At 43.9% G+C, this 21,290-nt stretch overlaps 1 protein-coding gene across 1 annotated transcript; it reads left to right on the forward strand.

The window, feature by feature from the left end:
* The first annotated feature begins 11 nt into the window (after positions 1-11).
* Positions 12-19,894, forward strand: LOC129847312 (transport and Golgi organization protein 1 homolog). Its single transcript, XM_055915070.1, is given in 24 exon segments — positions 12-266; positions 1,279-1,412; positions 2,907-2,963; positions 3,097-4,995; positions 4,997-5,065; positions 5,194-5,215; positions 5,352-5,428; positions 5,534-5,611; positions 5,732-5,833; positions 6,275-6,346; positions 6,463-6,567; positions 6,685-6,807; positions 6,986-7,067; positions 8,125-8,149; positions 8,621-8,663; positions 8,787-8,901; positions 8,933-9,035; positions 12,954-13,146; positions 13,336-13,403; positions 13,717-13,805; positions 17,441-17,515; positions 17,621-17,667; positions 18,592-18,940; positions 19,097-19,894. Coding segments are annotated over 24 exon segments (4,308 nt in total). The 5' UTR covers positions 12-145; the 3' UTR covers positions 19,357-19,894.
* The last annotated feature ends 1,396 nt before the right edge of the window (positions 19,895-21,290 follow it).

Raw genomic sequence — 21,290 nt, forward strand, 5'->3', positions numbered from 1 at the left:
CGTTTTTATTATGCGTTCTGGTTTCATGTCCTTGCTCTTATTTTTTACATTGTCTACCCAGATTTTGATATTTGCCTATACGATCAACATCCTGTGAATTGTTCCAGCCTTGGATTTGCTGACGTTTAAACTTAATCTGCTCAACATGGCTGTAAATGTTTATTATGTATACATTTTTATTTTATGTATTCATCATTTCATACCCAAAGCCGCAGTCGAAAGGAGCTTCTCCGACTTCAAAAGATGTGCAGACGAGGAATGCAGTGGTAAGTACTTGGCGCTAAACTCAAGCGAACTTTCAGGATGCTTCCATCTTTCCATAACTAGCTAGCTTGACCGGCGTCGTCATTTCAAAAGGATAAAGTCGGCTAACCTAGCGCAACTGTCATTAACGTTAGTTGTAAATACTGTAAAGAAACAGGCAGGGAGCAGGTCTCGAACCCTCGACCTTCTAGCCCGAAGTCCAGCGCGCTATCGACTGTGCCGCAAAAGCATGCTTGTGTCGATTACCGCGCTTATAAAGCCAGGGGCGTTACACTACCAATGCATAATAACATTAGCTTGCTTAGTTGTAGCCCAAGCGAAGTCTCGGCCTGTGTTGGCTACTGCCTGACTAGTTACCAAATTCTGAAACTATAATAACTGTGTTTCTGTAGTAACTACGTTAGTAGCTTGCACCATGTAAACAAGCTTTTGGCCTATATATTTTCTTGAACCCAAAGGCAAAGCTACACAAGGGCCCATAGCTAATCCAAACTTGTGAACATTAACTAACTAACTACATGACAACTTGCCAATTGATATGACAGTCTTCTTCGTTAACTAACTAGCTAGCTACACACAATAATAGAGATGTGAGCTTAATTGTAATCAACTACTATAGTTACTTACTAAATTGACCATAAATATATCATACTTCTGTGTTGGTTTAGGAAGCAAATTGCAAGATGGATTATAGGCCTGGTTAGCTATAAAGCTAGCTATTGTTGACATAAAATACTGGCATGTCATTAACCCCTCTGCTTGCAAGTTCTTCTCTTTTTACATCTACCCTATCAAGACAAAAACAATATTCTATTTAGCCTTAATGCTTGGCTTTCCTTTTGGATACTCTGGCTCTGTAAAAAGAGAAGCAGATAAAACAAGGCTTACTTTAGTGATGTGTATTCTATTCACGCCCTGATTGTGCATGGGGCACATAGGGAGGACGCTGAGGTAATGGGCTGGAATCTTTGGTAGGCGTGAAACAACTGATCTTTGAATCATTCCTCTCCACAGTGCTCCTGTGCCGGGGCAAAGCTTTCAACGATTTCACCGGACCAGACTGTCGGTTTCTGTCATTTAAAAAAGGAGAGACTTTATATGTCTACTATAAACTCTCAGGCCAAAGGACAAATATATGTGCAGGGAGTGTAAGTATGAGTTAATATTAAATTACAGTACCTGTCAAAAGTTTGGACACACCTACTCATTCAAGGGTTTTACTTCACTATTATTCTACAATGTAGAAAATAGTAAAGACATCAACACTTTGGAAAACACATGGAATCATGTAGCAACCAAAAAAGTGTTAAACAAATCAAATATATTTTAGATTCTTCAAAGTCGCCACCCATTGTCTTGATGACTGCTTTGCACAGACTTGGCATTCTGTCAACCAGCTTCATGAGGTAGTCACCTGGAATGCATTTCAATTAACAGGTGTGCCTTATTAAAATGTTATTTGTGGAATTTATTACCTTCTTAATGCGTTTGAGCCAGTTGTGTTGTGACAACAGTTCAGTCGCAAAAACCATCAAGCGCTATGATGAAACTGGCTCTTATGAGGACTGCCACACGAAAGGAAGACCCAGCGCTACCTCTGCTGCGAGTTAACTGCACCTCATATTGAAGCCCAAATAAATGCTTCACAGAGTTCAAGTAACAGACATAGCCCAACATCAACTGATCAGAGGAGACTGCGTGAATCAGGCCTTCATTGTTGAATTGCTGCAAAGAAACCGCTACTGAAGGACCCTAATAAGAAGAAGAGACTTGCTTGGGCCTAGACACACGAGCAATGGACATTAGACTGGTGGAAATCTGTTGTTTGATCTGATGAGTACAAATTTGAGAGTTTTGGTTCCAACCTTCGTGTCTTTCTGAGATGCAGAGTAGGTGAACGAATTATCTCTGCATGGGTGGTTCCCACCGTGAAGCATGGAAGAGGTGTGGGGGTGCTTTGCTGGTGACACTGTCTGTGATTTATTTAGAATTCAAGGCTCACTTAACTGGGATTCTGCAGTGATATGCCATCCCATGTGGTTTGTGCTTAGTGGGACAATTATTTGTTTTTCAGCAGGACAATGACCCAACACACCTCCAGGCTGTGTAAGGGCTTTTTGACCACATTCACCCAACCTCAACCCAATTGAGATGGTTTGGGATGAATTGTACCACAGAGTGAAGGAAAAGCAGCCATCAACAGCTCAACATATGTGGGAACTCCTTCAAGACTGTTGGAAAAGCATTCCTGTTTCAACAACACAACATGCATTTTGCTACACCCGCAATTACATCTGCTAAATACGTGTATGTGACCAATAAAATTGGATTTGATTTGGGCTTCTTTGAAGAATATCAAATATATTTAGATATTTTTTTGTACACTTTTTAGGGTTTACTACATGATTCCATATGTGTTCTTTCATAGTTTTGATGTCTTCACTATTATTCTACAATGTAGAAAATAAAGAAAAACCCTTGAATGAGTAGGTGTGTCCAAACTCTTTACTGGTACTGTATATGATAACATTGTGGTCTAGAAGGAATGTTGAAGCTTTTTCTGTTTTGTTAACATGTTTCATTCTCTGTTTTGTTTCCATTTCTTACAATGGGTTGGTAACCGCTTTGGTTACTTCAATAAGGACCAACTCGTAATCAATCACATATACACTGAAAAAGAAATGGAGATTCCTGCTGAGGTAAGTCAATAAATAGATGTAGGCCTAGTTCACTACTGCCAATGCATCATCGCTTAAAACATTGTCTGGAATGACTGAACTTCTTTCTGAAATAGGTAGTGTGACTCAAACAATGTTTTCTTTTTCTTTTCAGGAAACCGACATTGTTTGCTTTGAGACTGGACACGATAAGTTTGACAGTTATGACATTGATTCACTGTTAGGTTCCTCTTTATTGTTAACAGACAAGGAAGAATCTGTGCAAGTAACCACAGAGACTTTGTACCTAAACAAAAGTGCTGAGAGCACCACGGTGGAAGTGGATGAGCCTCCACCTGAAGTGACACTGTTCGAAAATTATAAGATTGATAGGGATGTACCTGAGGACATTGATAAGGTTGTAGAGGTTCCAGATAATGATGATCTGAGACATTTTGAGCCTTTAGAGTCCTCTTTGCCTCAGCCTGAAACTCTTGACACAAAGGGAGTGGAATCTAACACTGTACTTGAGACCACAGCTGAGAGGATCAAAGATTACCTTCAGAAAGATCAGCAGAGGACAGTGCCGTACAGTGTTGTTGAACCAGAGGAAGGTGAGATCAAAGAAACCCCCTCAGAACCTGAATCCAAAGATGATCCTGAGTTAGAAAATGCACCTGATGGTTTTTCAGAAGGCAGATCTATTCCTGAGTTAAACACCACACTAGGAATAACTTTTGATGCTGTCACTTCCAATGATAAGGACACTTGGAAGGTGACTCCATATGACGAGGAAAGTGACAAGACTGAATATCAGCAGGATGAGGAAAGTGATTATCATCTCAGGCAAACTCCATTGCTGGCTTTTCCTGAAGAAAGTTCTAATTTGGAACACGAGAACATTCCAGAATCTGATCAGACAGATGAGGAATACAGTCTATCAGAGGTACCTCATACACAGAAACAGGACTCCAAGGACAATAACCTGTGGTCTGCATTTGGTGATACCGTTTTTAACATTGTCAGTGGTGGGGAAAGAATAGCTTATGTTGCCGGTTCAGAGGAAGATGACGAGGAGGATGATGACGAAGGTGAGATTACACCAGAGGAGCCTCCCAAAATTGAAGAACCCAAGGAGTCATTTGGCTGTTCTACTTCCTCTGAGCTAATCTTTGAGGAACCTGCGGACTCTAATTTCAGTGAGGATGCTGTCAAAGTACCTGATGAGGATTCTCAGACGTTGCAGTTTGAAGATGAATCTGAAGAAGGTGACATCGAACCTTCAACACCTCCTGCCGATGAGGCGAGTCCCTTTGAACACACTGAGGCTTTAGCAGAGAATCTCACAGAAGATGACAGCCCAGTCCCTAAACAGCTCTCACAGACAGACATGCTCTCAGACTTTGATAGTAAAATGAACAAATCAGAGCAGAAACAAGCTGTTGAAGAACTCTCCATACAAAAAGAGGAGTCAATAGATTTCTCACAAGTAGAGAATACATTTAAACAGGGTGGTACAGAGCTTTTCAGACTATTTCAAGAACCATACCAGAAGGTCCCAGATCCAAGTAAAAACACAATGGTGAAAGAGAGCCAACAAGAACTCCCCATAGAGGAGGAGGATTCAATACACCTAGAGGGGGAAGAGATTGAGGAAGAGTTGCTAGAGGATGAAAATGCAGTATTATCTTCATCCAAAACTGAGTACACTGATGAAAATGACACAGAAAGTCTATCTGAATTTGGGTCAGAGCAACCCAATAATTATACACAAACCGATGTTGTATCCAGTGATGTGTTGGATGTGGTCCAACACGACGAGGCTAATGACATAGAACCTGAGGTGCATGAGACTGAAAATGATGCTGAAAGCCACACACCCTCACTTAAAGATAAAGTTTTGGATCCCCTTCCAAACAAAGAGGCGGAATACAGTGACAATGTGTTGAGGCCGACACTATTGCGACACCGCTGCAAGGAGGAAGATATGGAGCGCCTCCTAAAGATTCTAGGTCCTCAGAACCTCTTTAGTGCCAGAGCACTGGAAGCCAGGTCCAGACTTCTACGGCGTGTCCTGTGAACCCGTGCTGGTCACTGGAGGTGCCGGGGTCATCGGCTTCCTCTTCTGGAGGAGCATTCTATCTGTAAGTTGTTGTTGCACAGTTACTGCTTTCATAATTTCATAATCTGATTACTTTATGTTATTCTATGATGTATTGTATGCTACCGTTGAGGAGGCTGTTTGCTGCCACTTTTCTTTTCCTTCTCACAGGTCAAAAGCAAGTCATATCTAAGTAAGTTCTTCTCTCTGGCTATTTAGGGTGCATAGTGAATCCTCATTCATATTGCTTACAGGCTGGTGTTCTTGTCATGTGTAAACCATTTCTGATTTCATACTCTTGTCATGGTTTTTATTCGCTACTGAAAAAGAAATGGTGGACAGGATGAAAAAGCTTGAACAAGAGAAGAAGGAGATACTCCAAAAGGTCGCTGAACTGCAGCAACAGGTAAGTTGCAGAGACTTTTCACTGACTAAGATGCAGACTTTTGAGTTCAATGTGAATTAAGGTACATAATGTTTTGACAGTATATTTCTACTGGGTTCCCCTCAGGGCGAAGAACTTAAAGAAAAGCAAAAGCTGTCTGAAAAATCTGCCACTTTATCTCTGGAGAAGATCCAGGAATTGGAGGTGAGTAATATTATCTTGATCACATGTCATTGTCATGCTGACAATTATTAGATTTTTTATAATTTTTTTCTTCTCCATAGTGTTTAAATTGACTAAGCATTTTCTTTTTCTATCCAATAGAATATTGTGCAAGAGATAGAGAGACAAAATGAGCGCCTGGACGAGGAAAATAACTTATCCTTTGACAAAGAGCGGGCCAATACTGCGAAACATGAAGATATGGTGAGTAGTATTGAGCGATTTAGCTGTAATTAAAATGTTTCAGAACAACCAATTCCCTGACGTCGGTTCAATTATTTGAATTCCATTAAGTTAGTTTATTATGTGAGCTCAATGTGCCGTTTCTCTAGAGAGAAATCAAATCAAGCACATACTTCGGGACGTTGTAGTTTTCAACAGGAGAATAAATATTCAACATAGTTTAGTGCAGAACATGTGGTAATTGACTAAAATGACCACAATCCATTGCACCTACAGCTGCATGGACTTGCACGGGCAGACAGAGAGAAAGGGACAGCCTGCAAATGAAAGAGACACCCTAGAGAGCAGTTGCTTTCGTGATGTAGACAGCATAGGCAGCTACTATTAGCAGGCTACTATCCTAAATAGGATGGCTCGTTGATGAGGACAGAGAAAGATGGTTGTCATTATCTTTGCCCATAGATGTCCGAAATGGACAAAACCATTGAGAAGTTGAAGCGCAGCAAGAAGAAGACCCAGGATGCACTGTCGAAGGTATAGGTCATATAAGTGAACAGGCCCAATAAAAATATGTCAAATATATTAACATTGCAACAATCAAATGTAAAGTGTTTATTTCCTTTTAATTATCCTTATCATTGAATCTGTAGTCTACCATTCTGATGGATGAAGCCAAACTCCGCGAAGATGCCCGGAATGTCCAGGTCCAGGTTCTGGAGAAGGATTTTGCCACCCTGAAGGAGGAGAACCTCTCGGTGAGTACCAATATGGAACAACGATTCACACTTTAATCCTCATGACATTGTGTAGTACTCATTGGCCATGCAGGGCCTGCATTGCACCGTCCTGATGACCTAAGTCCCTTGTTACAGCTGCACCATGCTGCCAAGTTGTGGGAGGAGAAGCACAGGGAGACAAGTGAGCAAGTCAAAGTCTACCAGGAGTCCCAGAAAGACCTGGAGGATTCCCTCCTTCAGAAGGACCACAACGTAGAGGTTTTTTTTACACGTTACGATATTGTTACACACATCAATTCCTGTTCACACCTTCTCAAATGCACCCTGATGACAAAGAAACATGTCACCTGTATTATGTTCCAAAAAAAATACTTCTTGACTGATTCCAGCGGAAAAGTGTCATGTATCAATTGGTGGTTCTCAATCTCTCTGGCAGGTTCTGTCTGACCTGCTAGGAGACCTGGAGGCCTGCGATGACCTGAAAGGTGGAGTTGTTGCTAACGGGGTAGCCTCTAACGGTAAGTCACCTGACACGGTGTCCTAATCAGAGGAGGCTGGTGGGAGGAGCTCCTTGTAATGGCTGGAATGGAACCAAATACATGGAAACAGTGTGCTTGACTCCGTTCCATTTATGCCATTATAGTGAGCCAGTCCTTCTATAGCTCCTCCCACCAGCCTTCTCTGATTAGGATACTGTCATGTGATTTGGTCTTATGTAGCAAAATTTGAAATTGTGTTTTTTTACATTGGATTAAAGTAGAGACTCGGAGCATCAAAATGGTATATCATACACTACAGTTGAGGAACAATGGGAAAGTAATTCTGCTTTGAAAGTTGATAAACTTGTAACCCATACTGGAGAGCTCTTCTTTGTCTATACCCATTCAGCATTGTTCACACATATAGTTAGCTAGCTAACAATATGCTTTATTTTGCAATGAGAAAACGACTTTCTGACAAAATTAGAAACTTATATCTGAAAATGGTTTACCTTAGTTTGAAGATGTATTCTGGAGACAGGTGTTTTATACAACAGCCTTCTATGTGTTCTATTTTCGACTGCATCTGCATATTTGCAATCAAACCACAGAATTTTCTCCATCTCCTTAGCTATCATACTCTGCTTCCACCGGACAGTCCACTGATTTCAAAACTTGGGTCTCCTGAAAGTGGAGAGCATCTTTCAAAAAAGCTGCGTTAGAAAGGGTTACTTACACATACTGAGAAGCTCATGTTATAGACAGAAGCGTGCTACATGGCAGACCAATCCGAACTCGTTTCATGGCGCGTCCAGCTCATCCATTATCTCAGCCAATCATGGCTAGAGGGAAGGTTCCTCCCTTTTTCCGTGGCTAAACTAACTCTGCTCATAGTTAACCATTTTTATTCGTATTTACGGATGGCATACACGTTTGTTATTAAGGCACATTGAAGTTCACGTACCAGAAGGCATTTTGCCCCCAAAAACACATTTTGATAGTTATACATTCAAATGCCTCTCCTGTGAAGTATTGACGCGCGACATACGCCTACTTTCCTGAAACGTGTCACTGTGTTTACAATTATTTGTTTCAGACAAGCAGACCATCATCCAAAACCTGTCACGATCGTGTGGAGGAGAGACGGACCAAAACGCAGCATGTGGAAAATAAGCCATCTTCTTTTATTTATGAAGAAGGCAAAACGAAACAAAACACTTACAAACTATCAAAACAACAAACGACCGTGAAGCTATAAACGTAGTGCACATACACAGGCTACAAACGTTCACCATAGACAATTCCCCACAACAAACTAAAGCCTATGGCTACCTTAAATATGGCTCCCAATCAGAGACAACAGAAACCAGCTGTCTCTAATTGGGAACCCATTCAGGCAACCATAGACTTTCCTAGACAACTACACACAACATAGACACAGCTAGACAACTATACTAAACATAAACCCAACTACTCTAAATAACCCCCCTAAACCTTACAATCACCCTGGACACTACAAAACCCACATAAATACCCATGTCACACCCTGACCTAACTAAAATAATAAAGAAAACAAAGAATACTAAGGCCAGGGCGTGACAAAACCGCCATAAGCAAATGATGGATGTCTCTCGGGTAAGAATGAGTTCTTTCTTAAACGGACCCAGATTTCTGTGTACCTGAAGGCAGGTAAAACTTGTGCTCAGAACCAAGAAGGGTGTCAACTCTTCCACTAACTGTTGGAAGAACTTTCCACAGGTCCAGACCACTCTGTCTGTTGTGGAGGAAGAGCGCGATCGCTTCATGACCAAGCTGCTGAACGAAGAGAAGTCCAGGAAAGAGCTGGAAAGTTTGTCCCAGCAACTAGAATTTGATATGCATCACTGCCTTTTCTCTCTCAACACTATCAACTATCAAGAACCACCTGGAGAACCAGTACAAGACCCTGCAGCAGAAGAATGACATCATGACAGAGATGTACCAGCAGAAGGAGAACGCTTTGCAGCAGTAAGTGGAATCATTTACATTACATTTAAGTCATTTAGCAGACGCTCTTATCCAGAGCGACTTACAAATTGGTGCATTCACCTTATGACATCCAGTAGAACAGCCACTTTACAATAGTGCATCTAAATCTTTTAGGGGGGGAGGGGTCAGAAGGATTGCTTTATCCTATCCTAGGTATTCCTTAAAGAGGTGGGGTTTCAGGTGTCTCCGGAAGGTGGTGATTGACTCCGCTGTCCTGGCGTCGTGAGGGAGTTTGTTCCACCATTGGGGTGCCAGAGCAGCGAACAGTTTTGACTGGGCTGAGCGGGAACTGTACTTCCTCAGTGGTAGGGAGGCGAGCAGGCCAGAGGTGGATGAACGCAGTGCCCTTGTTTGGGTGTAGGGCCTGATCAGAGCCTGAAGGTACTGAGGTGCCGTTCCCCTCACAGCTCCGTAGGCAAGCACCATGGTCTTGTAGCGGATGCGAGCTTCAACTGGAAGCCAGTGGAGAGAGCGGAGGAGCGGGGTGACGTGAGAGAACTTGGGAAGGTTGAACACCAGACGGGCTGCGGCGTTCTGGATGAGTTGTAGGGGTTTAATGGCACAGGCAGGGAGCCCAGCCAACAGCGAGTTGCAGTAATCCAGACGGGAAATGACAAGTGCCTGGATTAGGACCTGCGCCGCTTCCTGTGTGAGGCAGGGTCGTACTCTGCGGATGTTGTAGAGCATGAACCTACAGGAACGGGCCACCGCCTTGATGTTAGTTGAGAACGACAGGGTGTTGTCCAGGACCACGCCAAGGTTCTTAGCGCTCTGGGAGGAGGACACAACGGAGTTGTCAACCGTGATGGCGAGATCATGGAACGGGCAGTCCTTCCCCGGGAGGAAGAGCAGCTCCGTCTTGCCGAGGTTCAGCTTGAGGTGGTGATCCGTCATCCACACTGATATGTCTGCCAGACATGCAGAGATGCGATTCGCCACCTGGTCATCGAAAGGGGGAAAGGAGAAGATTAATTGTGTGTCGTCTGCATAGCAATGATAGGAGAGACCATGTGAGGTTATGACAGAGCCAAGTGACTTGGTGTATAGCGAGAATAGGAGAGGGCCTAGAACAGAGCCCTGGGGGACACCAGTGGTGAGAGCACGTGGTGAGGAGACAGATTCTCGCCACGCCACCTGGTAGGAGCGACCTGTCAGGTAGGACGCAATCCAAGCGTGGGCCGCGCCGGAGATGCCCAACTCGGAGAGGGTGGAGAGGAGGATCTGATGGTTCACAGTATTGAAGGCAGCCGATAGGTCTAGAAGGATGAGAGCAGAGGAGAGAGAGTTAGCTTTAGCAGTGCGGAGCGCCTCCGTGATACAGAGAAGAGCAGTCTCAGTTGAATGACTAGTCTTGAAACCTGACTGATTTGGATCAAGAAGGTCATTCTGAGCGAGATAGCACGAGAGCTGGCCAAGGACGGCACGTTCAAGAGTTTTGGAGAGAAAAGAAAGAAGGGATACTGGTCTGTAGTTGTTGACATCGGAGGGATCGAGTGTAGGTTTTTTCAGAAGGGGTGCAACTCTCGCTCTCTTGAAGACGGAAGGGACGTAGCCAGCGGTCAAGGATGAGTTGATGAGCGAGGTGAGGTAAGGGAGAAGGTCTCCGGAAATGGTCTGGAGAAGAGAGGAGGGGATAGGGTCAAGCGGGCAGGTTGTTGGGCGGCCGGCCGTCACAAGACGCGAGATTTCATCTGGAGAGAGAGGGGAGAAAGAGGTCAGAGCACAGGGTAGGGCAGTGTGAGCAGAACCAGTGGTGTCGTTTGACTTAGCAAACGAGGATCGGATGTCGTCGACCTTCTTTTCAAAATGGTTGACGAAGTCATCTGCAGAGAGGGAGGGGGGGGGGGGGGGGGGAGGATTCAGGAGGGAGGAGAAGGTGGCAAAGAGCTTCCTAGGGTTAGAGGCAGATGCTTGGAATTTAGAGTGGTAGAAAGTGGCTTTAGCAGCAGAGACAGAAGAGGAAAATGTAGAGAGGAGGGAGTGAAAGGATGCCAGGTCCGCAGGGAGGCGAGTTTTCCTCCATTTCCGCTCGGCTGCCCGGAGTCCTGTTCTGTGAGCTCGCAATGAGTCGTCGAGCCACGGAGCGGGAGGGGAGGACCGAGCCGGCCTGGAGGATAGGGGACATAGAGAGTCAAAGGATGCAGAAAGGGAGGAGAGGAGGGTTGAGGAGGCAGAATCAGGAGATAGGTTGGAGAAGGTTTGAGCAGAGGGAAGAGATGATAGGATGGAAGAGGAGAGAGTAGCGGGGGAGAGAGAGCGAAGGTTGGGACGGCGCGATACCATTCGAGTAGGGGCAGTGTGGGAAGTGTTGGATGAGAGCGAGAGGGAAAAGGATACAAGGTAGTGGTCGGAGACTTGGAGGGGAGTTGCAATGAGGTTAGTGGAAGAACAGCATCTAGTAAAGATGAGGTCAAGCGTATTGCCTGCCTTGTGAGTAGGGGGGGAAGGTGAGAGGGTGAGGTCAAAAGAGGAGAGGAGTGGAAAGAAGGAGGCGGAGAGGAATGAGTCAAAGGTAGACGCGGGGAGGTTAAAGTCACCCAGAACTGTGAGAGGTGAGCCGTCCTCAGGAAAGGAGCTTATCAAGGCATCAAGCTCATTGATGAACTCTCCGAGGGAACCTGTAGGGCGATAAATGATAAGGATGTTAAGCTTGAAAGGGCTGGTAACTGTGACAGCATGGAATTCAAAGGAGGCAATAGACAGATGGGTAAGGGCCTTGTTGGCCGCAGATCGGCAGTTCCAGAGGCTACCGGAGACCTGGAACTCCACGTGGGTCGTGCGCGCTGGGACCACCAGGTTAGGGTGGCCGCGGCCACGCGGTGTGAAGCGTTTGTATGGTCTGTGCAGAGAGGAGAGAACAGGGATAGACAGACACATAGTTGACAGGCTACAGAAGAGGCTACGCTAATGCAAAGGAGATTGGAATGACAAGTGGACTACACGTCTCGAATGTTCAGAAAGTTAAGCTTACGTTGCAAAAATCTTATTGACTAAAATGATTAAAATGATACAGTACTGCTGAAGTAGGCTGGCTAGCAGTGGCTGCGTTGTTGACTTTGTTTGAAAGTGTAGCTGGCTAGGTAACCTCGGTAACTGGCCAGATAATAGTCTAAACTACACAATTGTCTTAGATACAAGGACAGTAAAGACAACTATGTAGCTAGCTAACACTAGCTAGCTAACACTACACTAATCAAATCGTTCCGTTGTAATGTAATAATTTCTACAGTGCTGCTATTCGGTAGAAGTTGGCTAGCTAGCAGTGTTAGCAGTGTTAGCAGTGTTGACTAGGAGTATTGACTAGGTAGGAGAAAGGCAGCGCGGCGGACGAAAATAGCTGGCTAGATAACCGAAAATTACTCTAGACTCCACAGTTATCTTAGATACAAGGACAGCAAAGACAACTATGTAGCTAGCTAACACTACACTAACACTACACTAATCAAGTCGTTCCGTTGAATGTAATAGATTCTACAGTGCTGCTATTCGGTGGCTAGCTGGCTAGCTAGCAGTGTTGATTACGTTACGTTAAAAGGACGAAAATAGCTGGCTAGCTAACCTAGAAAAATCGCTCTAAACTACACAATTATCTTTGATACAAAGACGGCTATGTAGCTAGCTAAGATCAAACAAATCAGACCGTTGTACTGTAATGAAATGAAGTGAAATGTGATACTACCTGTGGAGCGAAGCGGTATGCGACCGGGTTGTTGAATGCGGAAGAATCAGAAGCAGTGCAGTTCATGTGTTAATACCATAGTAGGGTTTGTTCTCCATGGTTCCACAGCATGTAAGAAAACATTTTTTCTTGTCTTTTACTGTATTCTTTTACTGTGAGGTTTGAGGTTTTCAAATGGTCTTTAAATAGTTTGATCTAATTTGTGTGTCGCCTTACAGGAAGTTGACCAAGGGGGAGTTTGAGCGCCCCAACAAGGAAGACCGGCTGACGGAGATGGACGGCAAGGCCCTAGAGGAGGAGGTCAAGGTGTGTAGGCAGCGCGTTAAGGAGATCCAGGACGAGCTGAAATGGACCGAGAAGTTCTACAAAGCTCAGATCATTGAGCAGGAGCAGAAATCTCACGAGAACTGGGTTTGTACAATACAACTTTATTAGTCCATTTGTTAAAGAAACAACAAATGTCTCATATCTCAACCCCCATCGATGGCACATACATTAGGATCAGGACATTTTTTTTTTATATCTTCTGTTTGGCCAGTCATTTGTAAGGTGAATTTAGTCCAAAACAGGAGATTTTAAATGTATCTTCTTTCTCTCTAGGTGATTGCACGCGCCGCAGAGCGAGCTCTGTTCGACGAGAAGAAGGAAACAACTAACATTCGTAACTTGTGAGTGCAACACTAATACAACAGACTCAATTGGGCTATACCAAAGCAGGGCTCACCTATTGCTCACTCAAAATGGAGACAGGCAGATCCTTTCATTTGGTTTATTTTTGGTCAATCTCACATTTACTTTTTGAATTAGTCATAATAGTAAAGTAAAAAGAGGGACATTGTGAACCAAAGGTTGCACTGCCAAGTCGAAGGGCCACAAATGCAAGTGTTTTGGTCACAGTTTTGCAATGCAGTAAGCTGTATTAGTCTAGATTTGGAGGTACAGTATTGAGAATCTAAATGCCTGTTCTCTTTTTCACCCTAGACTGACTGACATGTCCAGCAAGCTGAAGGAGCTCTGTAGGCCTCTGTTCAAGCCCACCCCTGGGATGGCTCCCATGCGTCTCCGACGAGGTAAGAACCAATCCTCAGTTAACGTTATTTAGTACTGGCACGTCTGGGGTGCATTCAGTAAGGCAAAATTGTCAGAACATAACTTGCAGGTAGAAATGAAATGAATAGGGCTGATATGACTCTATTCTTGAGGACAGAGAATTATATTTCTATCTAAACGTTCTGTAACGTTCCTGAACATTTCTATTGTCTTGTCGGTTGGATATCATCTGTGACTGCGTTTAAAATTAGATCTTGGACTTTTTGACTGTCTGATACCTCATCTGCTGTTTGACGTCCACCCTCTGAAATGCATGTTTTACTGGGGTTTTGATTTGAATTCCTTGTAGGTGGTCCAATGTGGAGAGACTGAGAGTGGTATTTGGCTGAGTGTTTTGTTGTTAAATGGTTTTGCTAAACAGGTGATTCGTACAGGCCCTCACGTGTAATAAGTTCACGGGTGCCCCCCCCCCTGAGTCTCCTGAACCCACGCCCCGGACAGCCTTGGCCCTGATTGGCCGAGCAGTACCATCCCCCAGCCAATCAACCATCCCCCCCTTGTTCACCCTTGTATGCCCTGACTCCCCGCTTCTTTTTCACCTTTTCTTTTTCCCTGTCTTTACCTCCGCTGTGGTGTTTCAATAATTTCCCTTATTTTTCTTCCTACTGCCTTCATCCTGCTCCTAGTTGGTACCCATTTGACCTTTTCCTCTTCCTAATGTTTGTCTTCTAATTACGTCCTCTCTGATTTTCGAAGATATTCTTTCCTGTCTCTTTCACTGCCATATTTTCTCCCTCTACTGCCATACCCATCTTTCTCACCTGTGTTTGCGTTTCCAGACGATCCAGAATGTTCCCATGCCTTTGTTTGCTTTCACAATTTGCAATAACCGCTCTTGCATCCCTCTTGCTCTTTCAGTACTATGGTGGTGTTTTTGTTGTGTTCAGCTGTTGTGAGATCATATGTGTGTGGCAACTCGTTAGGTTACTAAAGCTTCAGCCTTTGCTTTCCCTTGTGGGATTACTGCATTCCATACATTTGTGTATATATATATATTTAAAATATACACTACCGTTCAAAAGTTTGGGGTCACTTAGAAATGTCCTTGTTTCTGAAAGAAAAGCATTTATTTTTCAAATTGATCAGAAATACAGTGTATACATTAATGTTGTAAATGACTATTGTAGCTGGAAACGGCTTTTATTTTTTACGTTTCATTTTTTAAATGGAATATCTACATGGGCGTACAGAGGCCCATTATCAGCAACCATCACTCCTGTGTTCCAATGGCACGTTGTGTTAGCTAATCCAAGTGTATAATTTTAAACGGCTAATTGATCTTTAGAAAACCCTTTTGCAAGTATGTTAGCACAGTTGAAAACTGTCCTGATTTAAAGAAGCAATAAAATTGGCCTCCTTTTAGACTAGTTGAGTATCTGGAGTATCAGCATTTGTGGGTTCGATTTCTGGCTCAAAATGGCCAGAAACAAAGCACTTTCTTCTGAATCTCGTCAGTCTATTCTTGTTCTGAGAAACGAAGGCTATTCCTTGTGAGAAATTGTCAAGACACTGAATATCTCGCACAAAGCTGTGTACTACTCTCTTCACAAAACAGCGCAAACTGTCTCTAACCAGAATAGAAATAGGAGTGGGAGGCCCCGGTTCACAACTGAGCAAGAGGACAAGTACATTAGTGTCTAGTTTGAGAAACAGACGCCTCACACGTTGAGGAACTGGCAACTTCATTAAATAGTACCCGCAAAACACCAGTTTCAACGTCAACAGTGAAGAGGCGACTCCGGGATGCTGGCCTTTCAGAAGAAAAGTCTTTGTTTCTGGCCATTTTGAGCCTGTAATCGAACCACGCAGCCGTTATACTGCTCAGAAAGGAGACGCGTTCTGTCTCCTAGAGATGAACGTAATCCTAATCGACTTGCCAAAACTATAGTTTGTAAACAAGGAATTTGCGGAGTGGTTAAAAAACGAGTTTTAATGACTCCAACCTAACTGTATGTAAACTTCCGACTTCAACTGTATATACACATACACACAGTACCAGTCAGAAGTTTGGACACACCTACTCATTCTAGGGTTTTTCTTTATTTTTACTATTTTCTACATTGTAGAATCATAGTGAAGACATCAAAACTATGAAACAACACATATTGAATCATGTAATAACCAAAAGTGTTAAACAAATCAAAATATATTTGAGATACTTTAAAGTAGCCTCCCTTTGACTTGATGACAGCTTTGCACACTCTTGGCATTCTCTCAACCAGCTTCACCTGAAATGCTTTTCCAACAGTCTTGACGGAGTTCCCACATGCTGTGCTCTTGTTTGCTGCTTTTCCTACACTCTGGGGTCCAACTCATCCCAAACCATCTCAATTGGGTTGAGGTCGGCTGATTGTGGAGGCCAGGCCATCTGATGCAGCACTCATCACTCTCCTTGGTCAAACAACCCTCACACAGCCTGGATGTGTGTTGGGTCATTGTCCTGTTGAAAAACAAATGATAGTCCCACTAAGCGCAAACCAGATGGGATGGCGTATCACTGCAGAATGCTGTGGTAGCCATGCTGGTTAAGTGTCCCTTGAATTCTAAATAAATCACAGACAGTGTCACCAGCAAAGCACCTTCACACCACACCCCCTCCATGCTCCACGGTGGGAACCACACATATGGAGATCATTCGTTCACCTACTCTGCGTCTCAGAAAGACATGAAGGTTGGAACCAAAACTCTCAAATTTGTACTCTTCAGACCAAAGGACAGATTTCCGTCAGTCTCATCTCCATTGCTCTTGTTTATTGGCCCAAGCAAGTCTCTTCTAATGGGGGTCCTTTTAGTAGTGGTTTCTTTGCAGCAATTCAACCATGAAGGCCTGATTCACGTGGTCTCCTCTGAACAGTTGATGTTGAGATGTGTCTGTTACTTGAACTCTGAAGCATTTATTTGGGCTGGTAACTCTAATGAACTTATCCTCTGCAGCAGAGGTCTTTCCTGTGGCGTTTCTCATGAGAGCCAGTTTCATCATAGAGCTTGATGGTTTTTGTTACTGCACTTAAAGAAACTTTAAAAGTTCTTGAAATTTTCCAGATTGACTGATCTTCATGTCTTAAAGTAACAGACTGTCGTTTCTTTTTGCTTCTTTGAGCTGTTCTTGCCATAATATGGACTTAGCCCTATTTGGTAAAAGACCATCTTCTTTATACCACCCCTACCTTGTCACAACACAACTGATTGGCTCAAACGCATTAAGAAGCAAAGAAATTCCACAAATTTAACTTTTAACAAGCTTAATTGAAATGCATTCCAGGTGACTACCTCATGAAGCTGGTTGAGAGAATGCCAAACGTGTGCAAAGCTGTCATCAAGGCAAAGGGTGGCTTCTTTGAAGAATCTCAAATATTCTGATACTGGTACTTCTAGTTCTGGAAGAATAATATCCTACCATGACATGACCAAACATTTTCCTCTGACTGCAAATAGACCAGACTTTGCTATAAATAGATGGTAGCATGAACCAGTAACGTGGTCTAGAGTCAGGTGCCTAATGACAACCAGGAGAGCCAAGGTTAGCATTCTAGAAGATTTGAGAATATTGCAGTGTTTTACGTTGATGTATCACCGTGTATTTATTGTCCGACAGGACCACGACCTCACTCTGACCCTCACGGCCGCCGTTACTCTCCGTACCACAAACACCCAGTGGCTGCTAGACCTGGTAGGGATTGTATTTTTTGTCAATGATGATTGATGTGGTATTATTCCCTAATCGAGCCCTTATCCTATATCTCCTCTAATCATTCTTCCCTTTGTTCCTCCACAGACACCATGGCCCCACGCACATCTTCACCAAGCAATCTGGGCAGCTCGGTAAGTTTCAGTCAATTTGAGACAATGTGCATCTCTCCCCCCTGTTCCTCCATCATGTGGGTGTGTTTGCACTAAACAGACCGCTCCACTAGAGTCACAGGCTGAGGCCCAGGCCTCCACAGAGAACCCAGAGGCAGTGAGTATTATGTTCGAGGCAGCGGTGGCAGGGATGCGGATGTGTGTGTGAGCATGCTTACCCCAGCCGTGGATCAGTGGCTGGAGTGGCAGTCAGCTGGGTAGTGGCGTCACAGGGTTGTCAGACTTAACATTGCTGGCTGGATTCTGACATGCGTGGTTGCTTGTTTTAAGGCGCTTACAGACGGGCTGCGGTAAACTGAACATTTCTGCCTACCGTGTGTAGATGCCAGCGGTCCCGGTTGTTGTCAGCTCGGCGGTTGTGATTAAAACATTGGTTGGTTGGTTGGTTGGTTGGCGAGAAGAACTCTGCTCATTGGTCAACCATGCATATTTTGAAGCCTTGAGCGTAGAGCCAGCGCCGCCGCTCACTGGAGTGAGTACCACGAATGGCGTCACTTGCGAAACTGCTTGCGTTTTGCCGCCCTACTCCCATTGAAGTCTGAAGACCTTTGCCGCTTCCCGTGGTCCGCCTGTAAGCTCCTTTTATATTTTCTCAGTGCTATGATGGGGTCTAAAGGTTAATGCTTTGTGGAAACGGTCCTGATTCTGAATCAGTGTGTGGAACTTGGTCGTGTGATTCTTGTGGGACTGTGTAACTTGACTTATTATTGTGGGATATTGTTGTCTTTCTCACCAGTGCATAATTGTTTGTTTTGTTCTAACCTAACGAAACTGTTTGAATCAGATGAAAGGGTCTCTCATTGTTGGTGCCAGCAGCAGGGCTACAAGCACAATGGACCTATTGCTATTCTTTGTTTTAATTTTTTTTTAAATGTGTTCCTCCAGAACTTTCGACCTCAGGGTCCTGGCTCCCTGCTGGTCTCTCCTATCAGCTCCCCCCTCGACTCAAGCCTCAGACCAGTCATCAGCCATCCCTCCGGACTCTGCCACCGTCCTCTTCCCGGACCCCACCACATCCCTCCTCCCCCACCCTTCATGCCTCCCGTGTACCGACCAGACAACGGACACTCAGGCATGATGCCTCCTGGACCCCCATCGCCTAACGGACACCTGCCTGGTCCAATGATACCACCCGGACATCGGCCTCCCCCTCCTGGTGCTTACGGTCCCTCTTCCCCACACAACCGGTACCTTCCTCCACCTTCTCACTATGGACCGGTGCCTCCTCCATTTGGTAGGTGGTGAATTCTGGCCGCCAGCTTTTATCTCAAGTCGAGTCTTTGCTATTAGTATTTCAGTTGTGATTAGCAATGCTATTGTTATGTTGCTACTACAGTGTTATATTTGTATGTTCATTTTTCCTTCTACCCTCCTATGGCCCGACCCATAGGACCCCCACATACCTACGTGCACTATGGACCACTTGATCACTTCATCCCACTCCGACACCTGCCCCCTGGGGTGGCCCCATTCCCTCCTCATGTCGGCCCCAAAGACTTCCTTGTGCAGCCACAGGTCCCTCATGGCCATGACTCTTCAGTGGGCCCCCAGCCCGGCGCTGGCCCCCAGGGCCAGGGGCAAGACTACAGCTCCCAGCAGGCAACAGCTGCCCCCCAGGACTCAGTCAGCTCTGCCATGGCAGAGCCTTAGACACCTACCAACCGTTAACGACCTGGCTACATTTAATCAACCACGATTCATCTCTTTATTTTTTCCTTTTTGTTTTTAATTGTCTGAAAATAAATATCATATGATATACTTGCAAACAACAGAAGTATCTAAAAAGTTAGTGTTCCTGTTAAAGCATCAGAAAATCAATGTCTTATGTTTCGTGTCTGAAATGTAATAATGACTTGAAGAGGAGTAGAACTGAGGCTTGTTACTCTGCAAGTCCTATTGTGCAATAACATTTCTATTGTATGACTGAGGATTTAAGTTTTTCAAAGGGTATTATGTTGATTTTGTATTAATTTCACAATGTTATCATGGTTTCCTGTGGAAATTATTCAAAATAAATGGACCCCAAGCTTTTGGGTTGCTTGATCGATCATTTCAGAAGTACCATATTATCTTAACTCTTCCCCAAACTCTCTTCAGAATGAACTGAAAAGGAAAGTTGTGTAAGTTGAAAGTCAAAGATGTATTTGCTGTTCTTAGGATATTTTATTAATAAAACTGGTAAAAGGTACTGCAGTTGTCTATTGTTCATATGAAGCATTTGACAACTTTTGTGATCCATTTTAGTTTGAAAGGAAATGTCTGACAGTGCATTTTGTTTTGTATGGGTAGCTGTATTACATGTGAAAAGCCAGTAATCACCCACTAACTGAACACCTGTCATATGACCTTCACATTTGTTTCTTTTTTTTTTCGTATGTTACATCAGGGATGCATCACATTTATTTTCAATAAAAAGAAAATAACAAAAAATGTTGCACGTGACTAAAGACTATTTGCATTAAATGTATATCATTGCATGCTTTGGTTAGAAATGTTTTACTCTAGGTCCTAGAACGATTCTTTGTAGCCACCGACAATATTTACCGCTACCAAAACACCTGAGTGATTATTGGCATATCTGTAATGTTATGATGTACACTGTTATCGAGGCTGTCAAATGACTGTGTAGTGGGGCTCTGCTCTGCCTGTCACCAACATACTGTACACTGAAAGTGGTGCTGAGTGAATGACACAGGGAAAAGTAAGGGCATACAAGGGATTGATGAGTCTTATGCTATAGTCCAGGATTTCCCAAACTCAGTCCTTTTGCCATAGCACTACAATTGATTCTATTAATCAACTCATCAAGTTTAGATTATTTGAATCAGCTGTGTTGTGCTAGGGCAAAAACCAAAATGTGCACGGGGGGGTTTGGAACCGAGTTTGGAAACCCTGCTCTAGTCTACACGACCGAGTTTGGAAACCCTGCTCTAGTCTACACGACCGAGTTTGGAAACCCTGCTCTAGTCTACACGACCGAGTTTGGAAACCCTGCTCTAGTCTACACGACCGAGTTTGGAAACCCTGCTCTAGTCTACACGACCGAGTTTGGAAACCCTGCTCTAGTCTACACGACCGAGTTTGGAAACCCTGCTCTAGTCTACAGTAACAGTGCAGGTAGAAGGAACAGGTTTGTCATCACGTTTTTCACATTGTTCCAGGTCTGAATTGACATTGTACATTTCTACAGTATGTGGCGCCATAAATGGAGTTACTGAAGGTTAATCATGACGACTAAGTGGATTTTCTATCGACACCCAACACTTGAATTTGCTCTCTTTGTACATGCTAACAATAACTGCTACAGTAATACCCATCTGTTTATTCCTGATTTAAGTGGGTAATTCTGGTAATTACTATGGGCACTCCTGCAAAGCCTTCACTAGTCTTACGCAGCAGTGGCTATGTTAGTGAGAATCAAATATGTGATTCATTATGACTAACTGATCTACAAATAATGAGTCGTTTATTTTATGATGCAAGGTCATTTATATATCAGTCAGCAGTCACCTGCAATGTCAAACAAGCCCAGTGAAAATTTGACATGTTAGGTTTCGCTCCTTTAGTAAGTGTAAAGAAGGACC

Source organism: Salvelinus fontinalis, unplaced genomic scaffold, assembly GCF_029448725.1.
Source record: "Salvelinus fontinalis isolate EN_2023a unplaced genomic scaffold, ASM2944872v1 scaffold_0770, whole genome shotgun sequence".
Taxonomy (NCBI): Eukaryota; Metazoa; Chordata; class Actinopteri; order Salmoniformes; family Salmonidae; genus Salvelinus; species Salvelinus fontinalis.